Below are 20252 nucleotides of genomic sequence, written 5' to 3'. Positions count from 1 at the left end.
TGTGTTGTGGAATGATGGAGCAGACCGTGATGCCAGGTTAGAGGAAGCAAGGCTCGGTTGGGAGAATTTGAAGGACTACATACGAGAAAGGGAAGTGGAAATGCGGATGGCGAAGGCAAAAAAGCAAAAGGACATGTCAAAGAAGGCCGAATTTGACCGAGAGAATTTCGAGGTTAATGGACCAGGTAGAAAGAAAATGAAACTGTGATATGTTTGTGATTTTTGTAAGATTTTGATGTAATTTCCACTAGTTTAATCGATTATGTTGGTAATAGTTTGAAATTGGTAGGTTGCCAAATTTTGGGGTGGCAGGGTAGGAATAGTTAATTGAAGTTTCTATGTGGGTGGTTGGTGTGAGGTATTGGTTGGCCCACATGGCTGTGACTGTTTCAGGGGTTTACCCCATTTTTGCTTTACTAGAAGAATATCATATAAACTTTTATATTATTAATATAATACTACAGTTTGCCAATCAAAAAAAAAAATTAAATATTCAATAGTTCTTATTATTGTTATTTACATTTAGTTTTGTTTCTTTATTAATTTATAATATATTATTAAAATTTATGATTTGATGAAATTAAATAATAGTTATATATAATATACTTATTTTATTTTGCTGAAATTAAACAATAGTTATATATAGTATATTTATTTTATTTTTTAATAATATATCTAGTTTATTTTAACTTAATAAATAATTTAGATTTAAATTTAGAAGTTAATAGGCATATAATTATAGCTTTTTAGATTGTATATTTTGTAGAATTAGATTTGAACTAGTAAATGTTAAACATATATTATAAATTATTTAAATTACAGTCTTAAATTAATTTATAAGTTATAATTGTGTTTTTTAAACTCTACGTATAACTATTTATATTTTATACTTTCATTCCATTATTTTTTTGCAGGTCATCCAATGTCTTATAATATTGTGTTAAATATATGAATATTTGTTTTTCATGAATCCTATATCCTGCCATAACCAAATAAGAGGTCTCAAAAAATGGCTGTATCCATATTTGATACCATACCCATATCTGTACCCGTATCCATGTCCGTACAACTTTGTAATTATATCAAACAAGAAAAACATTGAATCTACATACCATTGTTTTGGGCATTGAAGGAGTCACAGGTATTAGCTGCCGAGACTGCTTCAGAGCTAGCTCCTCCAATCTTTGAACCTCAACAGATAACTGCAGCACAAAGAAAACTCAAAGAGCTCCATGAAATCAGCAGATACAAAAGATAAATCCAAGAACACAGTTTGGAGTTCTAAATATCAAAAACATAACTATAAATACCTGAGGAGTACGTGGCCTTGCAGGATTCTGCACTAGTGCCTCGGCCATGTTAAGTCCACTAGCTGAAACAAGTCCATGACCTTTGGATACAATAGAATTTATAGTTACTTGTTGGTCTGAAACAATGGGACAACTGTTCTGTAACACCCCATTTGGAACTGGAACATCTGCTAGAGCAGATTTCCATCCATCTGCTCCAATAGCAGGTACCCCACTTAGTGCTGTACCTGGAGCTGAACCACCAGAAATATTTAATCCAGGGGAAGAAGTTCTTCCTGGATCTGGCCTTCCAGCTGCTCGTTGCCCTTGCCAAATTGAACTTGAGTTCAGCAACGCAACATTCACTAAGTTCGATTGAATACCTTGCCTCTCTTCAGCTCCAAGAGAAGGAAAATTTCTTTCAAAATCTGCTTTTTGTATGTTACTTACAAGACCCCCCCGAATGGGAGGAGCCATTGTAATGCTCTGTAACTCATTTCCTGATTTGTTGGCCTCATCCTCTGCCTTTCTATTAGATATTACAGATCGAGAACGCCTTAACTCACCATCAAACTTCACATCAGGGCCAGAACTCGACCACCTTCGTGATGAATCAGGTATTTCACGGCCAATGTTACGATCATTCCCACCTGTCCCAAAGGACTTTTCTTTATCCCGTGCTTCCCGTTGTCTGTCCCAATCCCAGATCTTCTCACGTTCTACAGCAGAATCAGAAGAGCGAAAAGAGGAACTGCGACGAAAACTAGCATAAGCACGTGTATTTGAAAAGAGATCCTTATCAGAATTCACACGCTCACTACCCCCACTGTTATTACTGAGGCCTCTTCGAAAGGACAAATGAGAAGACCTGTCTGATGATCCCAAATTACGAAAAGAGTCGTAGTCACCACGAGTTGGCCCAGGAAACTGTGACTGAAATGGTCTAGCTCTAGACGAAAATTGAACGTCAGAGTTATCTACATTCAATCAAAAAAACAGCATAAAGGCTTCATTAATGTGATATACAAAATACCAACAGAGATAAGCATCTAGCAATTCAACAATATAAAATAATAGAGTCAGACCTACAGTAAATGCTCTCATAGCATTTAGTCCAATTTCAATACATTAGTTTACATTGTCCAATTCCATTTCTAAATTTGCATTCTAAAATTTCAGTACCATCATAAATGCTCTCATGACATGTAGCCTGATTCCAATACATTAGTTAACATTTTCCAATTCCATAACTACTTTGCACTTTAAAACTTCAGCATCATAATTTGAACTAGAACAAGAACGCTAAAAATAAAAAATAAAAAACAAAAGAATACTACAATGCTGACTACATTGAGATGAACTCTATCAAATGAAAATGTCATTTTAAGTAGAAGCAAACTGGACTTGCATGAAGGACTTCTCAATAGCAGCAATGAAAAAAAAATAGACTAATTATTTTGTATAATGACATACTTTCGAGAAAACAAGCCACGCCAACACAGAAGTTCTATTTTCAGCCTTGTATATTGCAAGGAAATGTATTCCTGGGGGTGGCACAGTTGAGGCATCTCCCCTTGTAGGAGATTTCACTCATCTCACAAAAAAATCAAGAGGTATTGGGAAAAAATTGTCAACATGTCGATGATATGAATGATGCACATCTGACCGATGATACTATGACACTAAACAAAAAAGAAAATTGAATAAATCTTAATGAACAAAACAAAGAGGATGAACAGCCCCTGCATAGCCAGACCAACTACCTAAACAACTTAGAAGTATAAAGCAATCTACAAACGCATGAGAGAGGGAAACTCTTTTCCAAGTTCATGTAAATATTTTAACTTTTCAACAGATTTTTCTTAAACACAAAAAGTTTGTCACCAAAAAGAAATGCAAATGACTAGTGATTTTGCCAAGTTAAGTGAACTGTGTTTCAATAGGAAAGGATTTTACGCAGGTGGAAAAACTATTAAGAATGAATTTCCATGAAACTGATGCATCATTGCAGAGAGGACTGAATCCATAAAGAGGTTCTACTTTGCAATAAGAGAGTTTCTGTAGAGGGTTTTCTTCATTTTACCAAATTTACTCTTCTTCTTTCTTGACTTTCATCTATCAGGTAAAGAGACTCTTTACCAATAGATGAAACATGTAGACAAGAAATGAATGCAAAGATTTACACCGTAGGAAGAGACTAAAAAACAAATGTGAAGTGTGGAATAGAACTTCTTTAGCAGCAGGGGTAGGGAACCCTTTTTGAAAAAACTGAGGACAGGCGCATAACCCAGATAAACAAAATGGAGATAGGCTCCAAAAGTAAACTATAGGTTTGATCATTCATGCCAAATAACCTGTCCCCATATATCTCTCATGCTTCAGCTTGAGGCTCTATCTCCAGTCTCCCAAAAAAAAGAGAGACATGACTTCATTATTGGCATGACTAAGGGGTTCTCTGGTGCCTTTAACCAGGGACTCAGCATCAGACAAGAGACCATGAACAGAGTCCCAATTTGGCATGTTAGATTGGCGAGTGTCTATAGGACATTGATCTGTCTCTAGAAAGCTTTCCTTGATCATGTCAAAATCCTTTCAATGTGAAACATTCCTCATGAACCAACAGTTGCCCATTGCGTACTTATGGTCATCCAAGGTATAAAGCATAGTTACCAAGAAACAGGGACGGGTAACCATATGCCATTTTTCAAAAATGAAAGATAGGTACTTGGAGACAGCAATAATAAAAAAATGTTTAAAGCTTTTAAAACAAATGTAATACAATGGTGCTATTAAACTTTTAAAAATATAATTGACTAAACATTTTAAGTTTTAAACTGACATTCCAAACTACATAAATAGATCAAGATGTCAACAAAATCAAATATGAATTAATTTAATATTCCATAATCATCATCATCACATAAATAGTTAAAGTATAAACTATAGTAACCAAGATTGAAGACAAGGACCACAACAAGAATATCATTATTTGAAAAACATGGTGTGTGGATACCTTAGGTATACCCATATATCTATGTACACACGTAAATATAAATATGTATAATTATAACAGTGTTAGTGCTACATATATACTATATAGTTTAGTGCTACATATATACTATATAGTTTGTTAACACAAACTACTATCATAGGGTACCCCACTATCCCATTTCAATTGATCAAGTAACTTCAGTTCACAACTTCACATAGACATCTTAACCAATTTTATTATTTCTCTTCTTACCATAACTCTTTGGGACTTGATAAGAAAAAAATATTACAAATCCTAATTGTGTATTTCTTTAGTGCTTATAGCTCTTGTCAACCAGACATAGTTTGTTAACAAAAACTACTATCATAGGGTACCCCACTATCCCATTTCAATTGATCAAGTAAACTTCAGTTCACAACTTCACATAGACATCTTAACCAATTTTATTATTTCTCTTCTTACCATAACTCTTTGGGATTTGATAAGAAAAAATTCTATTGCGAGAAACCCATAAAATTTAAAATTTCATGCAAAACAAAAAAGCAAAAAAAATATTACAAATCTAATTGTGTATTTCTTTAGTGCTTATAGCTCTTGTCAACCAGACATCAACATTAGACACTTCCAGAACAAGTATAGAGATGCTAAGAAACTTCATCTTATGTCTACCTACACCTCAAGGCATCCCCATATATCGGATTTCCAAACAGGGATGAGTTTCCCGTATGGGAGATGAGTACCAGGGGGTAAGGGTTTGAATCTCTAGATAACCACGATATGATACCGGTTCTTGCCTATTTTGGCTGGGTCCTGGTCCTGGTCCGTGCCCGGTCCTGGTCCCAGCCTGGTTCGCCCTGGGTCCCACCCGGGTCCTGCCCAAGCGGCTGGGTTCCCTGTGGGTCCTGCTATTTTGGCTGGGTCCTGGTCCTGGTCCGTGCCCGGTCCTGGTCCCAGCCTGGTTATGGCAGGACCCACAGGGAACCCAGCCGCCTGGGCAGGACCCGAGTGGGACCCAGGGCGAACCCAGGAGGACCCAGGAGAACCCAGGAGGACCCGGGTGAACCCAAGCCCGTGGGTTCCCAAAAACGGGGCCCACGGGTTAGAAAGCAATTAAAAAACAATTTTTTTAATCTTATTTTTACATCTAAACCCTAATCCGCCCCTCTATGATGCATTTCATGCATCAAAACATGCATTCAACCTATTCTACTTGCATTTTTGAAGATTTTTTTCTCTACAATCAGGCTTCTTAGTTTTTGTATTTTTCTTCGAAGGTGACGACTACGAAGGTGTGAGACACGCATCAAAGGCATAGGAATCACTAGAGAAGAAAGATTTAGCCATTAAAGGTAAGTGAATCTGAATTTTTTTCAAGTTTTCAAGAATTTTTCCAAGTTTTTTTCAAATTTTTAAATTTTTTTTTTAAGTTTTTTAAAGTTTTTTTAATTTTTTTTAAAGAAGTCTTGTATATTTTTTTACACTTTGTATGCATAGTGTGGGGTTATAATAGCGAAATTTTAATAATTTTTTTCAATAATGTTGTGCGTTCTCTTTTCATTTTAGGTGCACTATTCATAAAATTATACATAATGGCTGGAACTGGAAGTGCAAGTGCAAGCTCTAGTTCAGTTGCAAATGTCCGAACTGAAAATACCCCCTTTAAAATTGATCAAGATTCACCACTTTGGCATTATACAACAATGATCAAGCCAATGTCTGGTGGTGGGGGTTTTGTTTGGCAATGCAACCATTGTGGCACTGAGTAAACCAGCTCATACTTTCGAGTGAAAGGCCACCTTTGTTTCATCCCTGGGCGTGGAATAAAATTTTGTAAGGGATCAGATGGCAAGGGGCTGTCAAAAGCTCTAGTTTTGGAATATATTAGAGAACAAGAGGAAGCTGATAGGAGAAGTAGCAAAGCAAAGACTGATCATCCTCTTGTCCATCCAAGCTCAATGTCTAAGAGGCCTTCTAGTAGCATTGGCTCCACAAGACCAGCTGGTTCACATCCTTTCATGCAAAACCCACCAGTTGATGCAGTAGAGAATCAGAATGTTGTGGCTTCACGGAAAAGAGGCCCATTGGATTTTGCCTTCAAAATGAACTGAGAGAGATTGCAGATTCCAAAATTGGACGTTGCCTTTATGGCAATGGGCTTCCTTTCAACCTTGTTAGATCACCTTACTTTCGGGACATGGTGCATACTCTTTACAATACACCTTCTGATTAAGTTTGTCCAGGGTATGAAAAGGTGAGAACCACCTTATTGGCAAAGGAGAAAGCATCCGTAGAGTCACAGTTGAAGGTCATCAAAGATACATGGCAGGAAACAGGTGTGACCATTGTTTCTGATGGATGGAAAGATTGTAAAAATAGGCCATTGATCAATGTTATAGCAGTGTGTCCTAAAGGGGCAATGTTTTTGAAAGCAATGGATTGTGAGGGGCAAGTGAAAGATGCAAGTTTCATTGCCAATATCTTGATAGAATGCATTGACATGGTGGGGCCTCAAAATGTTGTCCAAGTTGTAACTGACAATGCTAAAAATTGTAGGGCAGCAAGGACTATAGTGGAGGCTACATATGGTCACATCTTTTGGACACCATGCGCAGTACACTCACTCAATTTAATCATGCAAAAGCTTGGCACACAAATTGATTGGGTGAAAAAACTATATGTGGAGGGCGAGGAGATTCAAATGTTTGTGACTAATCATCATATGTCACAAGCCATTCTCGGGACCTTCTCCAAGTTGGAGTTGTTGAAGGTAATTTATAATTACTAATTTTAAATTTTATTTTTTAATTTTTTAGTTTTAAATTTGTATTTTTTATAGACTTGCATTTGATATATGTTGTGTATTTTGTTATGTCATGTTAGGTTGTTGAAACACGATTTGCATCTCACACGCTCGTCTTAAGACGACTTCTGAAGGTGCGAGACGCCTTGAGTTCTATGGTCATCAACAGCTTGTGGAGTGTATGGAAGCAGTCCCACACAGAAAGAGCTCTAAAAGTAAGAGCATTGATCCATAGTGAGAAATGGTGGGATGATGTGGAATATGTTTTGAATTTCACTGAGCCCATCATGAGCATGATCAGGTATGCTGATACTGATCGCCCATGTTTGGGCGAGATTTATGATGGCATGGATTGCATGGTGGAAAAAATAAAAGAAGTAATAAATAGAAAAGAAAATGACCCAACGGAAACATTTTTCAAAGTTGTGCAGAAAATTGTTGTTGACCGTTGGAACAAGATGACCACCCCCTTGCATCTCTTAGCATTTGCTTTAACGCCAAAATTTTATAGTGCAGAGATGCTTGCAACACCAAGGAGGGTGCCACCATATAGAGATGCAGAGGTTGCTTCTGGCTATAGGGCTGCCTTTAAAAAGATATATCAAGATGAGGAGACAAGAAATATTGTCATGAGGGAGTTTGGCCAATTTGTATCTGCAAAAAATCATGATGTTGTAGCTCTTAATGCTAGATATGGGATGGATGCTGATGAGTGGTGGTATGTACATGGTCAAGGCTCCATTTACTTGCAGCCTCTTGCAATTAAACTTAACTCCCAAGTATGTATCTTTTTATTTTTTATTTTTATAGTTTTCCAATTCCATTTGATGCTATCATATTTTTATTTTATAATTTTAATTTATAAATTTCTAATTATGTTTTAACTTTTAACAGGTTGCAAGTTCTTCTTCAGCTGAGCGGAATTGGAGTACATACTCCTTCATCCACTCAGTCAAACGTAATCGTTTGGGTGCAAAGAAAGCTGAGGATTTGGTCTACGTACACTCCAACCTTCGTTTGTTGTCACATAAGGACCCTGGATATAGTGAGGGTGTAACAAGGAATTGGGATCTAGCCCCTGAGTGTGCTGATTTAGATGCTACAGTTGCACAACTTTGCCAAGTCTCTATAGACGAGGCAGTTATGGAATTTGAGAGAGACATAGCTAGTGGGAGTGGCATTCCATTTGATATTGGTTCAACTAATGCTGAATTTGAACCACTTGATGACCGTGGGCTTGGGTTGGATGCTTCAGATGAAGATGAATATGGAATTTAAATCCCATAGATGGCTTGTAATTTGAATGTTTAACTTTGTACTTTATTGTGTCATGACATTTTCACATTTTGAAACTTGAAACTTGAATATTATCTTTTTTGCAAATTATGAATATGATATTACATTTATGATTTATGATATATCAATATCAGAATATTTATTGGCATTGGCAATTATGGATTTATCATTTATGATTTATGATTTATCTGTTATCATTTATGTATCATTGTATGGGAAAGTTACATTGTATGTTTCATATTTGACATTTGTATGTTTGAACTGTGAACATATATAATTTTGATGTTTGAAGTTTGAACATATATATATATATATTAAAAAAAATTAAAATATATATATATATGTACGGACGAACCCATACCCGTACCAAAAAAAAAAAATTTTTTGCCAAATCCGCGAATCCGTACCCGAATCCGAACCGGAACCGGTAACTTAGCACGATATAAAGCAACCATATATGAGAGGTTTTGCACTACCATCATTTATAAAAAGAAAGTTTAATAGCCCTTTATGATGTTCCCCAAACTGAACTTCATCAAATGTTGTGATCCCGAGAAAGCTCCTTGTATTATCTTTATAATAAGTTGATGCAATTGAAATCATTACTATAAAATAACCATAAATATATAAAATAGCCATGAGACATTAATATCTTTACAAAGGTTGAACTAATCACCGTTTAGTATGGTGCGATAAGATACAACTCTGTAACTACAAACAAATAAGACTTTGAATACGGGAAGCCAAGGATGAGAAAAAAGTTATCGGGAGATGCCTGGGTGGTAGCTTAAGGCTACGGTGAAGAACAAACATTCTAAAGCTATACGTCAATTACCATTGCCTATCGTGGTACCTAAGCCGCTGATGGGAATAAAACATTTACGCCAAACATTACAATAGACGCAAGCTTATGTAAAGATTTCCGAATATTAAATATTGGTGTCACTATGGTTATAGATGCTGGACGCAACTCCCTTAGTAGATGCGATTACATGCAATCTTCAATTGTTTCGGGTGAAAGGGCATCGAACTATTAAGGAAAGACGATTATTAGTTATTGACCAAAACCTTAAATAAGAGACAATAATTAATACAAATTGTTTATTGAGAATCATATCAAAGGCTGCGATGTCACTTAAAATATTAGTAATTCATTTACAAAGATCAGCGATTACCATATAGAAGGGTGCGCTAAATAATGCCAATCAATAATTATTATGCAATATAGTCATTAAGATAATCAATATTAAACAAAGGAATCCCTAAGGATAAAGGAAGAGACGTATCTATACCATATGACTCTTCACTTCGTATAATATGTATAAGAAGTCATTCAAGCTGACCATGAGGAGGATAGCACGGAAAAGGATTTAAGTTTATATATTTGATTCCTTAATCCAGCTTGGACAGCCGGTGAAGAGCAAAGGTCGAAAACCCTAAATCAGGCATATATTCCCAGCAATCGTGTATCAGAATTAACCAGAAAGGGACAAGATAATATTGTCAGAACTGTAACAGGTGATTACATCATTGCTGTAAGTTACATCTCAGGTATTAATACAATTTAGATGTAGTAGGATTTAAGTGCCTATAAGGGGACAATAGTATGGATTGCAATAGGCAATAGCTGTTCATATCTCAGTATATATTTACTTGTCATCATTATCTTAGTGAGTGTCCCTTGCAAGTTTTCTTCCAGTCACTCCAGCATACCCTTTGTTGTACAAATCAGAAATAGCAAGTGACGCTGCTTATTATTGTATAGTATATCAGAATATTTCTATTCTCAATTGCTCAAGTTATTGTAAGGGTCCGATACTGTAATTCTAAATTGCCCCTAAGTCATAGTAATCTAATAAGGGACATTACACCCTTTTATTTCAATAGTCCATAGCAATGCTTACAATGTTTCTGGATTTAACTCTGTCAAGATTTTTAACATCAACATTTTGGATCAGACTACTCCGTGATCCATCACAGCAAACATAACAAAAGTATGGACTACAGACAGGTGCTCTGTTACTTGTTGGAATGACACCCAAAACCAGCGGACTTTAAACATCACTGTTATGTTCAACAGAAAGCCCTTATTTCTTAATGATATTTCCATAGTCCATATCAATGCTTATGATGTTTCTGGATTTAACACCTGTCAAAAAATTTAGCATCAATATTTCATATAACACTCTAATACATCATAGCACACACAACAAAAGTGTGGACTATACACAGGTGCTCTGTTACTGGTTAGAATGACACCCAAAACCAATGGATTTAAACATCAATGTTATGTTCAACAGAAAGCCCTTATTTCTTAACGATAAGTAATTGTTTGATTGAAAATAATAACCTAAACCTCAAGAAACAAATATAATATATGAGGCCACTGAAAAAGGGGATACTGCCCAATGCTCTCAAATATGATGCTTAATGTTGTCAAAATTATTACTCAAACAATATCAATCGGAAATGTTGTAAGCTTGTCTGTGAATTTCTTACAAACACAAAGCACAAAAAGTTGTAGGGTTAGTTGTTGAAAAGCATAACAAACTTCTTCGTTGGAACTTTGGATAACGTATATTCCATGTGCATTAAATATAGGATTACTGCCAAGCTAGGTGAAAGCGTTTGGAAAATTTACATGTCTTTATGTGAACAACACAAATCACAAGCAAATTGTTCCAAAATGCACACATGATAACAGAAGCCTGTCAGTACCATATTCCGGAATTGCATTTGACTAAAGAATGACACAGCAAGTAGAAGAAAGGGCTAGACTGGCACTCAAAAAAGTACACTAAATTCCAAATCAAACCAACCAACTCAAGACAATTCTGAAATACAATAATTAGTTTTAAAATCAGCTTCACAAGTAAAACACCCACCAATAAATAACTAAGCAAAGAGCTGGCAGCACTCAATATTCCTAAATGTTTTTGGGTCTAAAACTTTAATAAAGAGTACTGAGCCACTTCAGAAAAATATAGCACCCATAGCTTATACCCAATTTCATTTCCTATTTGATTCTTCTTTTAATAGATACTACCATGTTGTGCTACCATTATTCAAATTTAAATAGCCCTCATTTGCTCACATTCTAAAAGGCAATTGCTTCTGTGTTTGACAGGTTCAAATCCATTATAGGTAAGAACAAAGCTGTCCTTTATCCACTATTAGACACCCAAATAGTTCTGGGAGTTGAACAAACTAAATATCACCTTTTTGTATAAATTATTTCAGCTTAAACCAAAATATTTTGTGACTGAAATGATAAGGGAGTTGGACAAGCTAAATATCACCTTTTCCTGTAACTTATTACAGCGTAAAACATAATATTTTGCGACTAAAGTGACAAAGAAGATAGAACAGTGATGAAGATATGCAATAAAGATGTATCTTGCAATGGAAAGAAGGCATCTCTATCATCTGGAGTTGGTTTGCCTAATTTACAAATGCTTGAGTTGGCTTCAGCATGGCAGAGGCTCTATTCAATAGTCAAGAATAAAAATTAAATAAACCGGTCAGCATATAAAGGAAAACATATATGTGAAGTGGAAACAATTGGTACACTACACCATCTCTTTCTTAAATTAAAATTAAATCTTTAATAATTACCCAGGACCTGAGTTGAAACCTGCTAGAAACTCTCTAGACGAGGTTATGTACATGTGCAAAGGCTTTCGAAAAACATATCATATACATATATATGCACACACACACACTGATACTGAAACGGTAAATGTATTTTTTATTTATTTGTCCCTCTCATATATATGGCATACTCTTGAGAAAGTTGTACGGATGCTATCTTCTAATCTAGTTTGTTCTATCCCTATTTGCTAAAGTTACAAATGTATATATAGTTACATGCCATCAAGCCCAAGAGTCATTGCAAAAGTTAACCTATACCTATAAGTAGAACTGTTTCAGTATGTGTATCTGATAGTCATACAATGTGTTATTGGATGACCTGGCAAAGCACAACCCTCAAGAGTACCACTTGGCTTACTGCAATGACAACATTGTTTGATGTCCCAAGTGTGACACTTGGAACAACAATGGCTGAAGTGTGACGCTTGAAACAACACAATGATGAGCAATTCAAGTTAGCCTTTGCAAGTGGCCTGCAGGTCTGTTAGACCCTGTTGATGACATGGTGGAAATTGCAAAAAGTTTGGCAAATGTATGGTTACTGCTAAGCACAATCTTGCGCAACGCCTTGCAACACTACTGCAACAATTACGACATCTGTTAGAGATAGATTGATAATCCCAGTGTTATTGTGAGCATCTAGGAGGTGCTTTGGTGTAGTACAAACCATAGTTGCTAAACTCTACAAGCACTTGTGAGCCAGAATCTGCAACAAGTAACTTCTTGCCATGTTTTTTAAAAAAAATACAGCAATTTTGGCATAAAAAATTGTCAAAAACTCACTATCATTGCATGAAAACAGATCAAAATTTCGCTGAAATGGTATCAAAACTTTTTTCCTCCAAGCATAAAAAAGTTAATGTGAATTTCAAGCATTTTCAGGACACACGATTGTGGCAACTTAGGGCACACAAAAAAAGTTTTTTTTTTTGCCTATTACTTGCTTGAATTTTGCTAGGCCCTTGCATGAGTATGGTTAGCCGATCCACAAGCACTGAAAATTGCTTTGTTAGTGCTTGCAGATAAACTTGCCATAGATAATTAATAATCAATATTATTCTTGTTACTAGATTGAGGGCTATACTTTGCTTGTGGTAGATTGATGGTTGATATTCATTGGAAGGATGAACAACAATATTTTTCATGACATTTATTTTGTTACTCTGCATTTGATGGTTGATATTTGGAAGGTTGAATAGCAAAGTTGCATGGACACGGATACGGTATCCGATATGGATACGGCTATTTTTTAAGACCCCCAATATGGATACGGCTGGACATGTCATTCATAAAAAACACATACACATATATTTAACACAATTTTCTAAGTTATTCGAGGAGATTTTCATTACTTCAAAAGCAATATAGACACATAATTGCTACAGAAATAATGATAAGTAAATTTAACATTTTACAATATGCAAAAATAGAAGAGTTGCATTGGAAGATAACCCAAAAAATGGGCCACTGAAATAGAAAAACATTTCATTTGTCTTTCTCATTTGGTGTAGGTTTTGTTAATACCATTTTTTTTTTAAATGCGTTAATGAAGTTTTTTAAAATTAAATTTAGGAAGATTTACGTCAATTTTGTTTAAAAATCAAATCACATTAGTATTTAGCATGGTTGGAAATCAAGTATTTTTGGGCGTGCGTGGGTACAATATTCGACGTGTATTTGGGCTGAATCGGATACATATCCGTTTCAGAAACGGGAACGGATACGGGGAAGCGCGTTCCCGGGGAGGGACAAAGGAGTTTCCGGCAACTCTGTTGAATAGCAATATTTCTCATATAACATTTATTATCATTCTTTGCATCTAATGTCTGATATTCGTTGGAAACTTGGAAGGATGAACAATATTTCTCATGTGACAAAAAATTGTCATCCACTAAGCTGTACTAGTGGCAATACTTGGACTAAATGCCAAAGGAATAGGAACCAATACAGACACCAACAATAAAGTACCAATGCTATTAGAGTTGGTGTCACCTAGGTTTGCAATAACTATAGTGTAAGCAGACACGTCATTGTGCATAATATGTGCTAGCCCCCACAAGAACTCAATACAAACATTATGATTTTGTAAAACATTGCAAATGCCTTCAACCAAGGGCATGACATCACTAAACATAGTCTCACTTCTAATTGCCTCTAAAAATTGATCAAATATTGATCGATATCATGCAATTGAGTATTGAAGACCTGCAAGGTGGCCTTGTAGTAAAACATTTTTTTTGTCAAATCTTGAAGAGTGAGAATCAAATTGCACATTTATTTGAGAAACAAAAGCCATTCCAGTAGTGAAACGTTCGTACAGAGAATGTGCAAAATCAGAACAAGTTCATAAGGGAGTGTTTGTTGCATGGGAAGTCATGTTTAAATTTCTAAGGCTCTTTCGAGCTATATTATCTAAATGTGAGGATTAGGTTGTAAAACTCATAAATAGTTTGACAACAGACAATCTCAAAATCCAAAAAAGTGGAGCTAATAGGCTGTCTTGAGTTTTATGATTTTAAGAGTGTTATCTAGAATGCTGGGTTCACCAAAATGTAATGAGTGAAATTCAACACTGCTAGAGAAATTTTAACTGTCATTTGTTTATTTCTCTTATGTCATTTATTATGAAAAGTTATTTTTGAAATTATTTTTTAAAAATTCTATTTTCAAATGTTCAATAAAATGTGCTGAGTTATTGCCCCATTTTTATCAAATCTTGAGTTTTCAGAAATTTTGGGCTCATCAAGTTACTGTCGAGTTGAATTTTTTCAACTATGCTACAAACCATAAGTTGTGTTACCACAAAACCACAAACCAAGAGAATGGTTTTGATGTTATCGCACGTACCTTACTTCAAAATCCTCATGGATCAGTCCCCCCTTCTCGTAAAGTAGTAGTCTCCTACAATAAGTCTAGGAAGCAAGTACAAAGCCTTGACTTCTAATTATTGCTTGGTAAATCATTTGGCTTGACGTGGAACATTAACCACTAGAGCCACTCTATATGAAAGAATAGAACAATTATGTGTAAAAGTAGTTTCGAAAAACCTAATCTTTCTTTGCTGCTATAGATTGTGAGTCAAATGGAAGTGAAGTGCAAAAATTTGAGGATGCACAACTATATAGCACAATTTGAATTCACTTCAAGAATCTAGTATGTCTTACAACCCACTAAAACAACTATGATTGGTGTTGTACACACACTTGTGACCATGCACGCCGGGATATCCAAGGAATACATTACAAACCTCCATTGGTACAACAACATCACAAACTATCTCCTCCTTAATCAGATGAATAGCATATGAAAAGTAGCACTAGAAAGTATCGCTTATACCTTGGGTGTTGCAAGAGCTAAACCATCCCAATTTCCAAGGCCAAAGATGTGACATGGTTGGCAAATTCAATCTCTTAATGACTGCTACGAAAATCAAGTTCTTCATGCTATTGCCATCAATCAAAAAAATTAAAGGGCTTCCTTGCAACCATATCTGACCAAAGTAATCACTCTTCTTCAACTCCCTATATTATGGGGGTTGCTCATGCAATGTTGACCAAGATGTTGTGATCTAGGTCGATAATTCCATCTAATGACTTGACATCATCATCCTTTGTTCTAGCTCGTGTAAGCAAAGTATTTTGAACATAGCACTCAGTGTTGGAGTGGCTGCTAGAATTTGTTTGTCCCACCATTAATCTCTCTTGGATAGTTTTCTCTTGTTTGAAGGCAATGTTTTCACACGGAGGAAATTGCCCACATTCTCTTTTGCTTGAAATCCTCAATAGTTACAACATTGTTAGTTGTCTTCTACTGTCTTAAATTTGACCAGCTTTAGTCGAGACTGAATGGATGGTCATACGCTGCTATAGCATTTGAGGACTCAATGATGCTCTTACTCAAATGAACCTAACCTTGTTCATAGAGGTCATGGGAGACATCAATGTAGGCTTGGACTAGCTGATCATTTCTTTGCCTTAGTTGTGAGCGTCACATGTAGCAATCATCATGGACATCGTCAAGATAGAATTTGCATAAAAAAAGGGAAAAAATATTTTTTTTAAATTATCTTCTCTTGTTAAGAATTTAATATAATATTTTGTTTTGTTTATTAAGTTCTAATTTAAGTCCTGAGAAGGAAAAAGGAAGATATTTTTAAAGTAAAAGGGATTAATTTAGTTACCAATTTTTATTATGCAATTTAAAGAAAGAAGAAAACAAGTTTGAAGCTTGACGATTTTTGGAAGAGCTTTTGTGGAAGAACTGAAAGATTTCTGCAGTCATTGAATTGCTTGGGTTCATCTCCATTTATTTCCAAGTTGCTATAAGGTTGAGGAAGGATTTTTTTCATGAAATGCTTCAAAAATAATTATTTTGGATTAATAATGAACATAGATTGTTTGTGAAAGAAGTTGTGCTAGTTGATTGATTGTGTAAGAAGAAAACTATGGATAATTTGTTTCAAATGACGTAAATAATTTAGAGAAAGATATGGTGATGGAATCATATTAGATGTTCTGTGAGAACTAATAAGTAGATTTGAAAAGTATTGCTACCACAAAGCCCAATCTTGTGCAGAGTGCCCTAAACCATTGCTAGAGCATGTGTGACATTTGCTAGGGATGGATTGATGATCCTTGTGTTACCATGAGAATCTAAGAGGTGCTCTCATGTACCAAAAACCATAATAGTGTAACCACAAGTACAGCAAGCCATGAGAGTAGTTTTGGCATTACCAAAAGAATTTTTGTTGGTAGATCCTTCTAGATCAATTAATGTATGCAAATATACAAAAAGGATAATGGATCAAGGACAACAACTAGTACGATAGATCAAGTGAGAATGTCCAACCTGAAATTCTTTAAGAGAAAAATAAAATAGCTTATATTGCCAAATACCATTGTTACCAATTCTGGCTTGATCCAAATTTTATAGAAAATTTCAAAAAGAAAAATTTACCTCTCAAATAAATCGAATTAACTAGTCGAAACACAAAGAAGCCAATTGAAATCAAAAATACCAATAACCCAATACACATTCACAGCTCATTCAACTTCTGTCCCATAACTACTGTAAAAGGCAGAGTAATGTCCTTCAAAACAAATGGTAACAACTCACCTTTGTTACCACGTGTGATAATAAATGGAACCAATTTCCCATTGGTACCAACCATGTTTGAACAAAGACAACAAACCAAATTATCTATTTCTAAACTAGGCTAATTCTTAATCTTGGCATAAACTTATAACATATTTTAATTCCAAAATTCCTGTCTCACACCAAAAAGATCATCATAACGCTAATTTTTTATTTACGTTGCTTAAATAAGGCCCAAGACGCTGTCCCATTGAATCTAACATGATTCTTTCAATAATTATTATTACTTCTTAATAAATGCCCATAGAGACGCACATAAAGACAGATGCCCACGCCTTACAAATACTAAATTTGAGAATCGTGTACACTTCACCCATGGACCCTAAGGGTACCCTTACAAGGTTGGGCATGTACAAAGCCCCTTTGCATTGAGTAGTGCAAGGGCGTATATGAAATCAAACGCTTTGCAAAAAACAGAATGTTACTGGGTTTCAAAATATCTCTTGAATACTACATCAAGCTGCTGTGAAATTCGTGAAGAATTTAGTCTATTGATCCAACAATTAAAGGACTTAAAGTGCGGTCCGTGAAGGCAAAACTCTTATACTACTGTTTCAAAACAACCCTAATCTGTCAAATTGTGAAAATAATGATTGGATTTGATCTGCCTTAGAAACTGTATCAAAATAACAAAAATAAGACCAACCTGATTGTGAAGCAGAAAGATTATGATGAGAACCTGCACTTCCTCCACTAGTTCCTTTAAGCCATTCTGGAACCAGAGTAGGCTCACTTCTATCCATACCTGCTGTAGACCATTGTCCTCAGAAGGAAAAGGCTCCAATCTCTCAAATTCCAATGAGTAAATTCACTTCCTTTCCACAGCAACGAGCCCTAACCCACATTGTCCTAGGAATCAAAATTTTCGGAGTCTTTCAAACTCCAACTCTCAAATTCATTTCATCTCCAGAGCAATGAATGTAGTTTTAACCCACAACCTCAATGTCACAGAGTAAGACTCTGCACTGTTCACTAACAGCCCCTTTTAAAAGTCCCCCATGATAAACAATATCAAAGCATTATTTCCCTTGCATCTATAACTCTTAACTACCTCTCCTCCCCTAAAGGTCCCCACCCTTCTCCTACTGATCTTCCTCTCTGAGAGTGTTAATTCTAAATTGATGTCACAAACTCGACTCAAGTGACTCATGCCCAAAGTGATTACACAGGTATTGACAATAATAGGAACGAAATATGCTGCATTATTCAATCAAATGAACTCATTGTAACTCCAATACTCAAGAGCATAGAACAGTAATCCAAAATCTTAACATTCTCAACAAAAGCAAAACAGAAAAAATCAAAAAAGAAAGACATAAAAAAGGAACCGCATGTAAACTTCCCTATCAAAGCACTATTCTGGGTTCCATATACTAAAGGAGGAATAAACCCCGCCCAAAAAAGGGTACCATAAAAATCAAAAGAGAACCATAAAAAATAAAATAGAGCCACCCAAAACCCTGCCGTTCTCTGCCCTGTGAATACAAATCTCCAAACCCCTCAATTGCTCTGCTCAGTCCAAAACCTAAAGCTGCAACAAATTCCAAAACCCCGCCCTATTGCATGTCTATTTCCTCGGCATACTCTTCAGTGCTGACAAATTTCACTCAAGTACTGCCCCACGTGTACATAGAATCCCTTCAAAAACCCTATTAGACCATTCAAATTTCAGCGCTTTGACATTAGGGTTTGAAAAACAGCATTCGAGTGCCCTTATCCTATAATTTGGGTGCCCCAAAACCCTCGGAATCACAAGTTCACCGACACAATCTGCTCTAAAAACACTTCTCTTTCATGTATATTGTATTGCAGAAAGACAAAAGGCTTCGGCCACCCGAATAATATAGTCTACAGTAATGTTCCTCTGTTTTTTTAAAACGACGGCTAAAATTTCTACTGATTTATTGTAATTTTTTCTCGCTCTTGACCATGAGACCATATTAGAAGGCAAGAAGACAGGAACAAGAAATAAAGCATCCTAGCGGTCAAGCGCTCCCATGTGACCATGGCTTAGAGACGCGGTTATGATATAGTACGGCGGCGGCCCCTTCGTTTCAAGAATCTCTCGGTACTTGCCGTTCCACGTGTCGAAACAGGGACAAGGTTGAGTTTGGTGGATTAGCTCTGCGTAGAAAAAGATACTCCATCTAAGCTTTACAAAATTGATGGATTGGCTTTTCTGTTTCTTTTTTTGGCAAACCTTTAGGAGATAAATGAAAAAATAATATTGATTAAGTGATTTTTGAATTTAAACAAAACTAGTTTTAGAAGAAATAATTAAAAATTTGAGTGAGAAAAGGTCGCACTTCACAGTTAACATCACTTTCATCGAGTTAACATCGCTTTGAAAACTTGTCAAAATTGTATTCAAAGCAAGTGGTAAATTTCAAAAAAAGAAGTTGGGCTTTAAAACTCATGAAAATAAAATTAGGTTTTGCAATTGTCCATTACTCGCATGTTTTTTACATAGCAATCCTTAATTGAATTATTTTGAAAAATAAAATATAATGAAATATAAGGAAAAGTTGTTAATTTTTCATAGGATTAATAATAAAATTTTAGTATTATCATGTGATAATATTGTTGTTTTGTTGAAAAAGTGTCATGTAGTGGCGAGTACTTGCCTTCATAGTAATGTAATAAAATTATTTGTTGTAATTATTAATTATAATTTTAAATTATTGTTATTTTAAAATTATATTATTTTAATTATATTTTTGTAATATTAACTATAGTGTTATATTTTTGTAATATTAACTATAGTCTTACTTCAATAAAATATTATTAATAATTATAATATAACATAAATATTGGCCTGTTAATGGGTCTTATAGCGTTGATCCTATCCCAAGGGCCCAAAGAAAAGTAGTTTGGGTAAAACCAGATCAAGAATCTGTTAAAATTAACTTTGCCAGAGCCTCCCAAGGAAACCCCAGAATCTTGGGTGTTGGGTGTATAGCAAGAAATGAGTATGGTATCATTTTAGCTATATGAGCCCAAAGATTCAAGGATGGAACCAACAATGAAGCGGAAGCACAAGCAACTAAGCTCGCAATTAAGCTTGCAAATC

At 35.4% G+C, this 20252-nt stretch overlaps 1 protein-coding gene across 1 annotated transcript in view; it reads right to left on the bottom strand.

Moving 5' to 3' along the window:
- Positions 1-19154, bottom strand: part of LOC131029531 (uncharacterized) — a 53191-nt gene extending 34037 nt beyond the window's left edge. The window contains exons 1-3 of the mRNA XM_057960038.2: positions 17829-19154; positions 1311-2266; positions 1113-1202 (exon numbers count right to left, since the gene is read on the bottom strand). Of these exons, the coding sequence (XP_057816021.2) occupies positions 1113-1202; positions 1311-2266; positions 17829-17925 (1143 nt within the window). The 5' untranslated portion in view covers positions 17926-19154. The remainder of the gene's footprint in view (positions 1-1112; positions 1203-1310; positions 2267-17828) is intronic.
- Between the last annotated feature and the right edge of the window lie 1098 nt (positions 19155-20252).

This window comes from Cryptomeria japonica, chromosome 5 (assembly GCF_030272615.1).
Source record: "Cryptomeria japonica chromosome 5, Sugi_1.0, whole genome shotgun sequence".
Lineage (NCBI taxonomy): Eukaryota > Viridiplantae > Streptophyta > Pinopsida > Cupressales > Cupressaceae > Cryptomeria > Cryptomeria japonica.
Note: the sequence above shows the minus strand (reverse complement) of the source record. Positions and strands in the feature narration are given on the sequence as shown.